This window comes from Dysidea avara, chromosome 3 (assembly GCF_963678975.1).
Source record: "Dysidea avara chromosome 3, odDysAvar1.4, whole genome shotgun sequence".
NCBI classification, from domain to species: Eukaryota; Metazoa; Porifera; class Demospongiae; order Dictyoceratida; family Dysideidae; genus Dysidea; species Dysidea avara.
The window spans coordinates 31,595,968-31,612,282 of record NC_089274.1 but is presented as its reverse complement, the minus strand read 5'-3'; the positions used below and the strand labels follow the sequence as shown (position 1 = coordinate 31,612,282).

The 16,315-nt window shown below is 38.6% G+C and overlaps 1 protein-coding gene across 1 annotated transcript in view; it reads left to right on the top strand.

Annotated features, from left to right (window-relative positions):
• LOC136250696 (uncharacterized) overlaps positions 1–16,315 on the top strand; it is a 178,047-nt gene that overhangs the window by 57,492 nt on the left and 104,240 nt on the right. Inside the window, exons 15-16 of the mRNA XM_066042925.1 lie at positions 4,739–4,797; positions 4,855–4,950. Of these exons, the coding sequence (XP_065898997.1) occupies positions 4,739–4,797; positions 4,855–4,950 (155 nt within the window). The remainder of the gene's footprint in view (positions 1–4,738; positions 4,798–4,854; positions 4,951–16,315) is intronic.

The window sequence follows — 16,315 nt, the reverse complement described above, 5'->3', positions numbered from 1 at the left end:
ATTTGTAGCTGATCTCTCTGCAGGTTGATTTGTTTTAGCTGAACTCTCTACAGGGTGATTTACTTGTAGCTGAACTCCTTACATTGTGTGTAGTTTCTAGCTGATCTCTCTACAGGGTGATTTGTTTGTAGCTGATCTCTCTACAAGTTGATTTGTGTGTAGCTGATCTTTCTACAGGTTGATTTGTTTGTAGCCGATCTCTCTACAGGGTAATTTGTTTGTAGCTGAACTCTCTACAAGGTGCTTTTTTGTAGGTGATCTCACTGCAGGTTGATTTGTTTGTAGCTAAACTCACTAAAGGGTGATTTGCTTGTAGCTGAACTCCTTACATTGTGTCTAGTTTCTAGCTGATCTCTCTACAGGGTGATTTGTTTGTAGCTGAACTCTATAAGGTGATTTCTTTGCAGCTGAACTCTCTACATGGTGGTTTCTTTGTTGCTGAACTCTCTACAGGGTGTTTTGCTTGTAGCTGAACTCTCTACAGGGTGATTTGTTTCTAGCTTATCTCTCTACAGGTTGATTTGTGTGTAACTGATCTCTCTACAAGCTGATTTGTTTGTAGCTGAATTCTCTGCATAGTGTTTTGTTTGTAGCTGACCTCTCTTCAGGGTGATTTGTTTCTAGCTGATCTCTCTACAGGGAGATTTGTTTGTTGCTGATCGCTCTAAAAGTTGATTTGTTTGTAGCTGAACTCTCTGCAAAGTGTTTTGTTTGTAGTTGATTTCTCTACAAGGTGATTTTTTGTAGCTGACCTCTCTTCAGGGTGATTTGTTTCTAGCTGATATCTCTAAAGGTTGATTTGTTTGTAGCTGAACTCTCTGCAAAGTGTTTTGTTTGTAGTTGATTTCTGTACAAGGTGTTTTTTTGTAGCTGACCTCTCTTCAGGGTAATTTGTTTCTAGCTGATCGCTCTACAGGTTGGTTTGTTTGTAGCTGAACTCTCTACACGGTGATTTGCTTGTAGCTGAACTCCTTACATTGTGTCTAGTTTCTAGCTGATCTCTCTACAGGGTGATTTGTTTGTAGCTGATCTCTCTACAAGTTGAATTGTGTGTAACTGATCTCTCTGCAGGTTGATTTGTTTTAGCTGAACTCTCTACAGGGTGATTTGTTTGTAGCTGAACTCCTTACATTGTGTGTAGTTTCTAGCTGATCTCCCTACAGGGTGATTTGTTTGTAGCTGATCTCTCTACAAGTTGATTTGTGTGTAGCTGATCTCTCTGCAGGTTGATTTGTTTGTAGCCGATCTCTCTACAGGTAATCTGTTTGTAGCTGAACTCTCTATAGGGTGATTTGTTTGTAGCTGATCTCTCTGCAGGTTGATTTGTTTTAGCTGAACTCTCTACAGGGTGATTGCTTGTAGCTGAACTCCTTACATTGTGTCTAGTTTCTAGTTGATGTCTCTACAGGGTGATTTTTTGTAGCTGAACTCTCTACAGGGTGATTTGTTTCTAGCTTATCTCTCTACAGGTAGATTTGTGTTGATTTGTTCATTGCTGATCGCTCTAAAGGTTGATTTGTTGCAGCTGAACACCCTGCAAAGTGTTTTGTTTGTAGCTGATCACTCTAAAGGGTAATTTGTTTGTAGCTGAACTCTCTCCACAGTGACTTGTGTGTAGCTGAATTCTGTGTAACTGAATTCTCTAGAGAGTGACTTAATTGTAGCTGAATTCTCTACACAGTGCATGACTTGTTTATAGCTGAACTTTCTTCAGTGTGACTTGTAGTGTTCTGAATCTCTATAGTGATATATTTGCTTAACTCTCCACTTGGTGACTGTCTTCTTGCTGAACTGTCTATAAGATTAACTGTTTGCAGCTGAACTCCCTACAGAATAACTTGTGATGTAATAAAATTCTATAATGGAGTAAATAAATTAGCCGAATGCTCTATTAGGGTGACTGTTCTATTAGAATATCTCGATCTCGCATTTGCTACACGGAGTTGGCTTTCGAATCATAACTCAGTGGTTTGTAATCCGATTCTTCTGTACTACTGCAAGGACTTTCTATGAAGATTATTCCAGCTATACACCGATTTTCAGCTCATTGCTCTAAGCGGTTTGCCTAGTAGGCGTGAAAACTAATACTTTTTAATTCATAAAAATCGATTGCGTAATTGTGACACAGGTTGGATTTTGTGTCATATCTCCGTGGTCTTTATCTCGATTCCTTTCAAACCACCAAAAGGCACTCCTACGATGGTTACTCCATCTACATAGCAATTTTGAACTCATTCCATGAAGCGGTTTACCCTGTAGGCGTGACAACAAATCGATCTTGTTTTACGCGAATAATCGGTCATAACTCCTGAACCATTCATCGGATTTGTACCAAATTTGATGCTAGGATTCGCCGTTGGACTCCCCTTCTGTGTGCCAAATTTCAAGGCGATCGGAGTACGCGTTTGCTTGTTATAGCAATTTTTGCAAGTGTGCAAAAAGACGAAGAAGAAGAAAAAAAAACGAAGAAAAAAAAACGAAACTTTGGCAGCTCGTATCTCGGAAATGGCTGGAGCGATTTCCTTCAAATTTGGAATGTAGACTCCGTTGGCTGGCGGGCAACTGTGTAGCAAATTTGGTTCCAATCAGATAAGTGATCACCGAGATACAAATGTGTGAAAACGACGTTTTCGTTCTTCCTGTCAATATACTCACGGGTGTGGCGCGCCGGCTTCTTGGGCCGCACGACACACTACCGTGTGTCTTGATATGTGATTGAACTACTGTATGATGGAGTATTCACTATTGTGAATTATCGATCATGATACTAAAATGCCAGTATTGCTCAGCCCTAGTTTTGATGCTATTTACACAAAAAGGTCATTATGCTTAGTTTCCAGTTATGTTCATCCCGCTACTTACACCTGCAGTTACACTAGTGGTCGTTTAATTCCTCCTTTAGTCATATACGGCCTGTCAATAATAGTATACCCATAGGGATGAAATGTCCACTAGTGTAGCTACAGGTGCAGATGACAACCATAACTTTTTTATTTCTATGATCCCTAAATAAAATTTCTTAGAAAATGGTATGCATAGAATTCTTTGATCTTTATAAGGTCTTTAAAATCTACTAAAAGACCTGCTAGCAGGTTCTTAAATGGTTAAAAACCTGCTAGCAGAAAAGACCTCAAGCATTGCAAATCTCATTTTCCATCATTGATTTGCTATGCTCTCTCAAGTATATTACAGGTTAATAGCCTAAAATGTGATACATTATAAAGTGATGAGTTCACCTCCTGACTATTAATTATTAAAATGCGAGTGTCCATTCTGTTTCATTTTTAGCTATGTTCAATCCATTATACCGAGTTAAAAACGAAGAACAGCATGAGCAGCACCCCTACAATTAATTCAATCACTACAAAAGTTACAATTGAATGTGTGCTCCAGCAATCAATTACTGAAAAGTTAAGGGCCTTTCTGCTTCAGTTTCCGCTATGTTTTGTCCATTATAGCATTGCAAATGAAGAGCAGTACAAGAAATGCTTCTGCAATCAATAGTCCAGTTGTATGTAAGATCTTAGGAATGTAATTAGCATTAATTGCTCATTGTGCAACCACTGGATGCTGTGGATGCCCATAAAAATGTATTGAAGCCATTGGGAAAATTATGATAACCTACAGTAAAACTTCCGTTACTTACAAAGTATACGGTATGTTCTAATTTTCTGTACATGGAAAGAATCTACATTGATTTCTCTGTCGTTTGGTGGTTTTCCGCTGCAAATAGGATGAAAGACGCCTGAGTTATAGGGCCGTGAAGTTAGAAAAGTTACCAGACAAAGCTTTTTACAGCTGATATTCATAAGTTCAGAGTTAGAAAATCGTTCAAGAACGCCAACAAATCTTAACAATAAGTTTTGTAGTGAATCGCTTTGCAGGAAAACGCTGATTCGACATAACAGCCAACTAAGTTAATAGCACATTCAGCAAGCCTTGATACATCGTCCAGGTGATTGTAACACTTGTCCTTGTACTGCACCTCTGGTAGACAACGAAAACAAGCAGCTGCCTGTGTATTTTGTCTCCGAAAAACATTTTTGTCATTAATTCCATGCTTTACTGACTCATAACTCACTATTGGCTTAGCGTATATACAGCAGACAAACATCACCGGGCGTAGAATCAATGTAGTTTCTAGTGCTGCTTAAAAAACTCGGATACCTCCTTTAGTTTCACGGTGACAATAGATTTTGTGTCCATGGTCGTCTGTTTCCTAATGGTTTCTGTACATTTTTATGCCTAACCACAGAATCCAGTGGTTGCGCAAACACAATTAAAAGATCAATTAAAATACTTTCCCTTACATGCAACTGGACTATTCAGTCATGATCACACTAACGAAATTAATCTATTGAAGCCATGACTTACTACCACCAATCAACACCTACCTATGTGGTAGTGGAGAATGAGATGCACACATGCATGCATACACATACAGACACACACACACACACACAGACATACATACATACATACATACATACATACATACATACATACATACATACATACATACATACATACATACATACGTACGTACGTACATACGTACATACATACATACATACATACACACATACATACACACATACATACGTACATACATACATACATACATACATACATACATACATACATACATACATACATACATGCATGCATACGTACATACATACATACATACATACAGTATTTTCATAACTTTAATTTATGGTAATGTTACTTTCTGCAGAAAAGATATCAGTGAGCCATCCTAAATTATTAATACTATTCAGTGCCCTAAAGCCAAAGGTATATATTGCACTGCATTAATGCAGCAAATTTGTACCAGAATGTTTTTCTTTCCAGAATACTGATGAAGAAAATTTAGAGTTAATTCATGCTCTTGACCATGAAAGAACAGGCTATATTACATGGGTCACATGGGTTACTGCACTGTTGGATGTGAGTAAGCATAATTAACTACATTGTGTGTAATCTAAGTAGAGATTTCCAAATAAATTAAATAATTAACATTCCATACATTCATTGGTATGATAAATATTGTGCGTTGTTTCAGGGTCATTTTAGTGCAAACCCCACCTCAATCAGTGGTTCCTATCAAAAGATATAAGGAAAAGAAGTTGACGGTGTGATGATTTTTGTGTACAGCATTTTCAATGCTTTTTATGTATATTGCATAGCACCAAACACAATATTCAAAGAGTCATAAATCTAGATAGGAAACTAATAACGACATGAAATTTTCACCACATATCTATTTTATGAAGAACAGCATATGAACTAAGTAAAACCTCTCAAAAGTGACCACTTCTTTGTAGACTGACCATTCAGAATATTACATGAATAAAGCAAGTGGTTCACAGATAAAACTGTGTGTATTGTGTAATACTAAGTATACACCGGTACCTAATGCATTTTCAGGGATAACTAACTAGAAAAATTAGTAATATTTTATAACATGGCAAGTACTGGCATCACAAGTCACAATTAACACATACTTCGGAAACATGACAATCAAATGAGCTTTATCCGAAATTACGTCACAGACATAAAAATGGCCACTGTAGTGTGGGGACATTCGTAAAATTTGTATGGGCGACTACGGGAAGAAAATTTTTGAACGGCAATATCTCAGCCATGAAGGAAGATATTGAACTCTAACTAGTAGGTATGGCTATAAGACATTACAATAAGTGCGTAAAAGCGATTTTCGGTTGATTTTCAAAACAACGCTAGATTCCTATTCTTTCAGCAAATTTATAACCATACCTGCTGGTTAGAGCTCGATATCTTCCGTCTTGGCTGAGATATCGCCGTTCAAAAATTTTCTTCCCATAGTCGCCCATACAAATTTTACGAATGTCCCCACACTACAGCAGCCATTTTATGTTTGTGACGTAATTTCGGATAAGGCTCATAACACAATATAAAAGCAACATTATTTTTAAAATAGATCTGTTTGGACACTGCTCAGCTTTATTTGTCACATTGTAAGCACTAAGGATGATAATTATTATATAACACAATGACATCACTATACTACAAAGAGAAATTATAAATAGTTTCTGATCAAAACTACAATCACTGAAGCTGCTATAAAATGGATCAAAACAGCAGTAAATACACCAGAATATAACAACAGGTAAGTGTGAAGCCATGTAAGGTTGGTATCACATGCCAGTCTCCACTTTTGAAAAGATTATGCTCAACCTTGAACCTTATTTTGCAATTCCGCGCAAGACAACAAACTGATCACCTTCAACCTATACTAGCATCAATGCAGGGGGATGCCTTGAAGCCCAGGGTGATTGTAATGCTGAATTCTGAGCAGTGCTAGATGATGATTTACCTTTAAAAGGGCCATATTTCCATCGTAATCCAACATTAGTCGTCCTCCAATCAAAAAACAGATGGCAAAATCGAAATCAGCATATACAGTTTGCCCAGAACCACTTTCTTCGTCCTCATCAGCAGCAGATTCACGCGGAAACACTCGGAAACTTGGGCTATCACAGGTGCCATGTTCTTCCAATTAGAATTACGTACGCAATTATTTGTATGGGCTCCCTATGGGGATTTTTATTTCTCAAACTTTGATTTGCTGTATTTCAATAAATACCGCATGGATTTTAATCCAGTAAAGTGCATTACAAAGTACGAAGCATTGGCTACCATTTGCTGGAACGGCAGCTTGTGAAACGTTTATTGAAGGTGTATAATTTAAGTAGCAAAAATATGTGTGAAAAATTGGTAGGTTGGAAATCGCTAATCTAAGCCCATTGAGTTTACTGTCTCACATGCTTAAAGACTGCACATAGGTAGATTGAGATATGCAAAAAGAGCAGTCATGCCGAAACTCTAAAAAACCAGTAGAGTGTCATCATGTTCACTACTGCACAAGTAGTTTAGAAATGTTTGTTTCATACCAGTACACCAATTACAAATATCTATTTATGTCACATCAGAAACTAGAATTCCATTGATCTGTCTTGCAGTTCTTGTTTTTGTTTCCATCATGTTTTGCTCATAAAACACATTGTTCTGGACTTGTATCCAGATCAAGACACACGGTAGTGTGTCGTGCGGCCCAAGAAGCCGGCGCATAACACCCTTGAGTATATTGACAGGAAGAAAGAAAACGCAATTTTCGCACCTCCGTAGCTCTGTGCTTCCTTGATAAAACAAGACGATTTTTGCTGTGGACATGCCCTCCAACTTCAGCACTCCACATTCCAAATTTGAGCGAAATCGCTTCACGCGTTCCCGAGATATGCGACTTCAAAAATTGACTTAGTTTCTTCATTTTTTTTTCCTTCTTATTTTTCTTCCTCTTGTCGCATACTTACAAAAACTGCTATAAAACGCGAACGCCATATCCGATTTCCTTGAAATTTGGCACACAGAATGGGGGTATAAAGGCGCATCTCGGTACCAACTTTGGCTGGAATACGATAAACAGGCAAAGAGTTATGAGCGATTATTCACGAAAAATAACACCAATATGTTGTCACGCCTACAGGGTAAACCGCGTATGGGAAAGAGCTGAAAATCAGTGGGTGAATAGGTTAACTATTGAACCTCAAATCTTTTGTGGTTTGAAAGAAATTGAGCTAAAAACCAGGAAGATACAACGAAAAAACCAACAGTGTGTAACAATTACGCAATCGAGATTAGCTAATAAAAAAACGACTGCTTGCCACGCCTACCAGATAAACCGTTTGGGGTAATGCTTTGAAAATCGTTGTACAGATGGAGTAATCATCTTAGAAAGGCTCATCAATGGTGTAGAAGTATCAGACTTAAAGCCACGGAGTTATAACACGAAATCCAACTTGGTGCAACAAGTGCGAGATCGGGATACTCTAATAGAGCAGTCATCCTAATAGAGCAGTCACCCTGAAGAGAATTCAAGGTATCAGCTAGAAACAAGAAACCTGCATAGAGATTATCTACACACAAGTCATCCTGTAGAGAGATCAGCTAGAAGAAGTTACCTTGTAGAGAGTTCAGCTTCAAACAAATCACCCTGTAGAAAGATCAGCTAGAAGAAGTCACCTTGTAGGGAGTTCATGCAACTATGGAAAGAGATAGTTCAGCTAGAAGAAATCACCTTGTAGAGTTCAGCTACCAAGAAACCACCATGTAGAGAGTTCAGCTATAAACAAATCGCCCTGTAGAGAGATCAATAGAGGAAGTTACCTTGCAGAGAGTTCAGCTACAAAGAAACCATCATGTAGAGAGTTCAGCTGCAAACAAATCACCTGTAGAGAGTTCAGCTACAAGCAAATCTCCCTGTAGAGAGATCAGCTAGAAGAAGTTTCCTTGTAGAGAGTTCAGCTTCAAACAAATCACCCTGTAGAAAGATCAGCTAGAAGAAGTCACCTTGTAGAGAGTTCAGTTACAAAGAAACCACCATGTAGAGAGCTCAGCTACAAACTAGTGACCTTGTAGAGACATCAGCTAGAAGCAGTTACCTTGTAGAGAGTTCAGCTACAAAGAAACCATTCTGTAAATAGCTCAGCTGCAAACAAATTACCTATACAGAATTCAGCTATAAACAAATCACCCTGTAGAGAGATCAGCTAGAAGAATTTATCTTGTAGATAGTTCAGCTGCAAACAAATCACCCTGTAGAGAGATCAGCTAGAAGAAGTTAACTTGTAGAGAGTTCAGCTACAAAGAAACCATTTTGTAAAGAGCTCAGCTGCAAACAAATCACCTGTACAGAATTCAGCTACGAACAAATCACCCTGTAGAGAGATCAGCTAGAAGAAGTTACCTTGTAGATAGTTCAGCTACAAACAAATCTCCCTGTAGAGAGATCAGCTAGAAGAAATTACCTTGTAGAGAGTTCAGCTACAAAGATACCACCATGTAGAGAGTTCAGCTGCAAAGAAATCACCCTGTAGAAAATTCTGCCAGAAACAAATTGCCCTGTAGAAAGATCAGTTAGAAGAAGTTACCTTTTAGAGAGTTCAGCTACAAAGAAACCATTCTGTAAAGAGCTCAGCTGCAAACAAATCACCTGTACAGAATTCAGCTACAAACACATCACCCTGTAGAGAGATCAGCTAGAAGAAGTTACCTTGTAGATCGTTCAGCTACAAACAATTCACCCTGTAGAGAGAGCATCTAGAAGAAGTCACCTTGTAGAGTGTTCAGTTACAAAGAAACCACCATGGAGATTTCTGTAATCAATATAATGTATTATATATATAATTTGTACATTTACTGATAAAATATTTAAAGTACATCTACTTCATCTTTTCTTCTTCCTGTGGTAAAGAAAAAAAAATAGGTTAAAAAAGCCCCAAAGCTGGCCATAGGCCGGTTTTGGGGTATACAAATACAAAAAGAAAAGAAATCTAATCCAAAACAGCCAAGCTGTAAAAAAAGTGTGCGGCCCTCAGAAAGGCTATGATGAAAAAAGATATGAAATCCAAGGTGGCGGCCAAGAAATGGCTGTGATGGTAGGTTAATGGTAAAAATTTTAATAACGACAATTCAGGTGAATTTTTGTGCCGCTTGGTGTTGGCACAAAATTCACTTGAATTGTCATTATTAAAATTTTTACCATTAACCTACCATCACAGCCATTTCTTGGCCGCCACCTTGGATTTCACATCTTTTTTCACCATAGCCTTTCTGAGGGCCGCACACTTTTTTTACAGCTTGGCTGTTTTGGATTAGATGTCCTTATTACAATCAATATCTTTACAAGCAACATTCCCGTCATTTGTGATTACATCACATGCAGAGTACAATTTAAACTAATTGCTCTAATGAAAGTTACAAGTACATTCCCCTGTAGTATAGTTGATATGTACAATAGTAGGTTGGCACACAACATGTTAGCTGCAAAGCCTCACTGTTTACTTAGGGCAGGTTTTGTGGCCACTACTAAACCATCAGTACATAACTTGATTAAATGCCAATGCTCTGATGTTTTGGCCTCCTTCTTAGCTTAGTCACCAACCTAATTATTGATATTATTGACATAATGATGTAACACAGTGTATGAGCTGATCAAAGGAGTCACCCGAGCAGCATTCACAATGTAGCCAAGTTGACAAGTTGTCCAGGCTTCATCTGAATGTATCCCAGGCTACAACTGGCCAGCTGATTGTATAAAAGTAAGGACACAATTGATTGTGGGAAATGATTAATACTCACATGTTGGATTTTGCCAAGTGTTCTGTTATCTTTGCTATCCTACAGCATAAATTTAATGTGAAAACTAGTACTATTATTTACACATGTTTTCCGAATATTTACCATACCCACATTACTGAGTAATAGTTAGACACTCGTAATAGGTGTCTTCAAGGATTTAAAAACCTGAGGTGATGTCAATAATTACTGAGGCACAGCCAAGGTAATTATTGACATCACCAATGGTTTTTATATCCTCGAAGATGCCTATTACAAGTGTCTAAGTGTTTTAGACAATGGTGTAGAAGCAGTGAGTTAGTACAGAGAGTTCCCATAGTAAACACCAAGGGTATTTCAGTGAGCAAAAGATGTGAGGTCACACAAGCCATGGAGTATGAATAAAGGTTTGTAAAGTCAGTGAAAAGTGTATTTGAGGCATTACAGCTATGTATGAATGGCAGAAAATGTGAATAGCCAGTGCCAGCATGGCTGTATAAGTCTACAGAATGTGCTTTAATATGGCAAAGTCCACAAACTGAATTAATGGCTTTTTTGATTAACCAGCTACCATGATGGTCCAATCCCCACTGAGCTAGCCATAGATAACGGCATACCCGAGTGTAATTTCTCTCTTACAATCCACTCGCAATTACATCATTTCCCTTGGTGTTTACTGATGTACTAAATACTGCTATATGCAAACAAGTCACCCTGTAGAGACCCTGTAGGGAGTTCAGTTAGTAATACATTACAAGTTACCCTGCAGATAGTTCAGCTGCAAAAAAGTCACCCTGTACAATGTTTAGCCATGAATAAAATTACCCTGGAGATAGTACAGCTATACATACACTGTAACACTCTATATTGTACTTTTCATGGGAGGATCAAAGTAATGCTGCATATTGTATTGTCCATACAGTACTAATCAACTGCATAACTGTACTGTATGAGTCATACCGTATAGTTATGCAGCTAATTGGGCAAATACAGTACAGTTATGCGGAGAATTTATTTAAGTAATGTTACATAAACAACATACTGTAAATCGCTAAACCAGCCAAACTAATCCTACAAGTTTGTTCTACGGTTAGGAATAGATTGTATAAACACTTACTGATTGTCTGATGACGAAGCTTTTTAAACACGACTCCACTAAGACAGCACGATTGATCATGTGCGTGACATTGTAAATCGCTAAAACTAGCCAAACTAATCCTATTAGTTCGTTTTATGACTAGAAATAGATTAGTTAAACACTTACTAATATCCTTATCACCGAAAGTCACAGCGGTTTGAGTACTAGAGAAAATTGCTCCGAGCCAGATGACCAGGAAGTACAATCTAATCAAAAACAGCCAAGCTGTAAAAAAAGGTGCGGCCCCCAAAAAGGCCATGGTGAAAAAAGATGTGAAATCCAAGGTGGCGGCCAAGAAATGGCTGTGATGGTAGGTTAATGGTAAAAATTTTAATAACGACAATTCAGGTGAATTTGGTACCAAGACCAAGCGGCACAAAATTCACCTGAATTGTCGTTATTAAAATTTTTACCATTAACCTACCATCACAGCCATTTCTTGGCCGCCACCTTGGATTTCACATCTTTTTTCACCATGGCCTTTTTGGGGGCCGCACCTTTTTTTACAGCTTGGCTGTTTTTGATTAGATATCACTTCTTTTTGTGTTTGTATACTGCAAAGCCGGCCAATGGCTGGCTTTGGGGTTTTTTTAACCCATGTGTTTTTCTTTACCACAGGAAGAAGAAAAGAACTTAAAGAAGATTTTTAATACTTCAATTATTTTTGATTTTATTAGTAATTATACAAATTATATACATATCTTTATTACATGCCCATTATTCCCCACAGGATATTATTTTGCAGCTGATCTCTCTACTGGGTGACTTGAAATGTGGCTGAACTATCTATAAGGTGGCCTCTTCTAGCTGATCTCTCTACAGGGTGATTTGTTTCTAGATGAACTCTCTTCAGGTGATTTGTTTGCAGCTAAACTCTCTACATAGTGGTTTCTTTGTAGCTGAACTCTCTACACGATGGTTTCTTTGTAGCTGAACTCTCTACAAGGTGACTTCTTCTAGCTGAACTCTCTACAGGGTGATTTTTTGTAGCTGAACTCTCTACAGGGTGATTTGTTTGCAGCTGAACTCTCTACATGATGGTTTCTTTGTGACTGAACACTCTACAAGGTGACTTCTTCTAGCTGATCTTTCTACAGGGTGCTTTCTTTGTAGCTGAACTCTCTATATGATGGTTTCTTTGTAGCTGAACTCTCTACAAGGTGACTTCTTCTAGCTGAACTCTGTACAGGGTGATCTTTTTGTAGCTGAACTCTCTACAGGGTGATTTGTTTGCAGCTGAACTCTCTACATGATGGTTTCTTTGTAACTGAACACTCTACAAGGTGACTTCTTCTAGCTGATCTTTCTACAGGGTGCTTTCTTTGTAGCTGAACTCTCTATATGATGGTTTCTTTGTAGCTGAACTCTCTACAAGGTGACTTCTTCTAGCTGAACTCTCTACAGGGTGATCTTTTTGTAGCTGAACTCTCTACAGGGTGATCTTTTTGTAGCTGAACTCTCTACAGGGTGATTTGTTTGCAGCTGAACTCTTTACATGATGGTTTCTTTGTAGCTGAACTCTCTACAAGGTGACTTCTTCTAGCTGAACTCTCTACAGGGTGATCTTTTTGTAGCTGAACTCTCTACAGGGTGATCTTTTTGTAGCTGAACTCTCTACAGGGTGATTTGTTTGCAGCTGAACTCTTTACATGATGGTTTCTTTGTAGCTGAACTCTCTACAAGGTGACTTCTTCTAGCTGAACTCTCTACAGGATGATCTTTTTGTAGCTGAACTCTCTACAGGGTGATTTGTTTGCAGCTGAACTCTCTACATGATGGTTTCTTTGTAACTGAACACTCTACAAGGTTACTTCTTCTAGCTGATCTTTCTACAGGGTGCTTTCTTTGTAGCTGAACTCTTTATATGATGGTTTCTTTGTAGCTGAACTCTCTACAAGGTGACTTCTTCTAGCTGAACTCTCTACAGTGTGATCTTTTTGTAGCTGAACTCTCTACAGGGTGATTTGTTTGCTGCTGAACTCTTTACATGATGGTTTCTTTGTAGCTGAACTCTCTGCAAGGTGACTTCTTCTAGCTGAACTCTCTACAGGGTGATCTTTTTGTAGCTGAACTCTCTACAGGGTGATTTGTTTGCAGCTGAACTCTCTACATGATGGTTTCTTTGTAACTGAACACTCTACAAGGTGACTTCTTCTAGCTGATCTTTCTACAGGGTGCTTTCTTTGTAGCTGAACTCTATATGATGGTTTCTTTGTAGCTGAACTCTCTACAAGATGACTTCTTCTAGCTGATCCCTCTACAGGGGGATTTGTTTGTAGCTGAACTCTCAACAAGTGATTTATTTGCAGCTGACCTCTTTATGTGGTGGTTTCTTTGTAGCTGAACTCACTATAAGATGACCTCTTCTAGCTGATCTCTCTCCAGGGTGATGTGTTTCTAGCTGTACTCTCTACTGGTGATTTGTTGCAGTTAAACTCTCTACATAGTGGTTTCTTTGTAGCTGAACTCTTTACAAGGTGACTTCTTCTAGCTGAACTCTCTACAAGGTGATTTCTTTGTAGCTGAACTCTCTACATGATGGTTTCTTTGTAGCTGAACTCTCTACAAGGTGACCTCTTCTAGCTGATCCTTCTACAGGGCGATTTGTTTGTAGTTGTATTCTCTACATGGTGATTTGTTTGAGGCTGAATTCTCTACATGGCGGTTTCTTTGTAGCTGAACTCTCTACAAGGTAACTTCTTCTAGCTGATCCCTCTACAGGGCAATTTGTTTGTAGTTGAATTCTCTACACGGTGATTTGTTTGAGGCTGAACTCTCTACACGGTGATTTGTTTGAGGCTGAACTCTCTACATGGCGGTTTCTTTGTAGCTGAACTCTCTACAAGGTGACCTCTTTTAGCTGATCTCTCTACAGGATGATTTGTTGCTAGCTGAACTCTCTACAGGTTATTTGTTTGCAGCTAAACTCTCTACATGGTGATTTCGTTGTAGCTGAACTCTCTACACGATGGTTTCTTTGTAACTGAACTCTCTACAAGGTAACTTCTTCTAGCTGAACTCTCTACAGAGTAATTTGTTTGCAGCTTAACTCTCAGAGTCTACATGATGGTTTCTTTGTAGCTGAACTCTCTACAAGGTGACTTCTTCTAGTTGAACTCTCTACAGGGTGATCTTTTTGTAGCTGAACTCTCCACAGTGTGATTTGTTTGCAGCTGAACTCTCTACATGATGGTTTCTTTGTAGCTGAACTCTCTACAAGGTGACCTCTTCTAGCTGATCTCTCTACAGGGTGATTTGTTTCTAGCTGTGTGAACTCTCTACAGGCGATATGTTTGCAGCTGAACTGTCTACATGGTGGTTTCTTTGTACCTGAACTCTCTACAAGGTGACTTGTTTCTAGCTGATCCCTCTACAAGGTGACTTCCTCGAGCTAATCTCTCTACAGGTTGATTAGTTTGTAGCTGAACTCTCTACAGGGTGATTTGTTTGCAGCTGAACTCTCTACAGGGTGATTTGTTTGTAGCTGAACCCTCTACAGGATGGTTTCTTTTGTTACTGAACTTTCTACAAGGCAACTTTTTCTAGCTGATCTCTCTACAAGGTGACTTCCTCTAGCTGATCTCTCTATAGGGTGACTTGTATCTAGCTGAACTATCTACAGGATGATCTGTTCATAGTTGAACTCTCTACAGGTTAATTTGTTTGTAGCTGAAACCTCTTGTTTCAAACTGATCTCACTGTAGCATAACTTCTTTGTAGCTTAACTCTCTACAGAGTGATTTTTTTTGTAGCTGAACTGTATATAGGGTGATTTGTTTGTACCTGAACTTTCTACAGGGTGATTTGTTTATAGCTGAATGCTCTGCAGGGTGATTTGTTTGTAGTTGATCTCTCTACAGGGTTTCTTTGTAGCTGAGTTCTCTACAGGGTGACTTCTTCTAGCTGAACTCTCTCTTGTTTCTAGCTGATCTCTCTACAGAGTAACTTGTTTGTATAGCTGAACTCTTTACAGAGTAGTATTTTGGTTGCTGAACTCTCTACACGGTGACTTGTTTGTAGCAAAATTCTTTACAGAGTGACTTGTTGGTAGCTGAATTCTCTACAGAGTGACTTACTTGTAGATGAATTCTCTACAGAGTGACTTACTTGTAGCTGAACACTGTATAAACTATAAAGTGACTTGTCTGTAGCTGAACTCTCTTCAGGGTTACTTGTTTGCAGGTGATCTCTATAGGGTAACTTGTTTGTATAGATGAACTCTTTACAGGATAGTTTCTTTGTAGCTGAACTCTCTCCACAGTGACTTGTTTGTAGCTGAATTCTCTAGAGAGTGTAGCCGAACTCTCTACAGGGTGCATGACTTGTTTATAGCTGAACTCTCTTCAGTGTGACTTGCAATTTTATGAATCACTACAGCAATATATTTGTAGCTGAACTCTCTATAGGGTGACTTGCTTCTTGCTGAACTGTCTATAAGATTAACTGTTTGCAGCTGAACTCCCTACAGAATATGGTAATAGAATTCTATAATGGAGTAAATAAATTAGCTGAATGCTCTATTAGGGTGACTGTTCTATTAGAGTATCTCGATCTCGCTTTTGCTACACGGAGTTGGCTTTCAAATCATAACTCAGTGGTTTGTAATCCAATTCTTCTATACTACTGCAAGGACTTTCAATGAAGATTATTCCAGCTATACACCGATTTTCAGCTCATTGCTCTAAGCAGTTTGCCTAGTAGGCGTGAAAACTAATACTTTCTTATTCCTAAAAATCGATCGCGTAATTGTGATACAGGTTGGATTTTGTGTCATATCTCCGTGGTCTTTATCTCGATTCCTTTCAAACCACCAAAAGGCACTCCTACGATGGTTACTCCATCTACATAGCAATTTTCGACTCATTCCATGAAGCGGTTTACCCTGTAGGCGTGACAACAAATCGATCTTGTTTTACGCGAATAATCGGTCATAACTCCTGAATCATTCACCGGATTTGCACCAAATTTGATGCTAGGATTTGCCTTTGTACTCCCCTTCTGTGTGCCAAATTTCAAGGC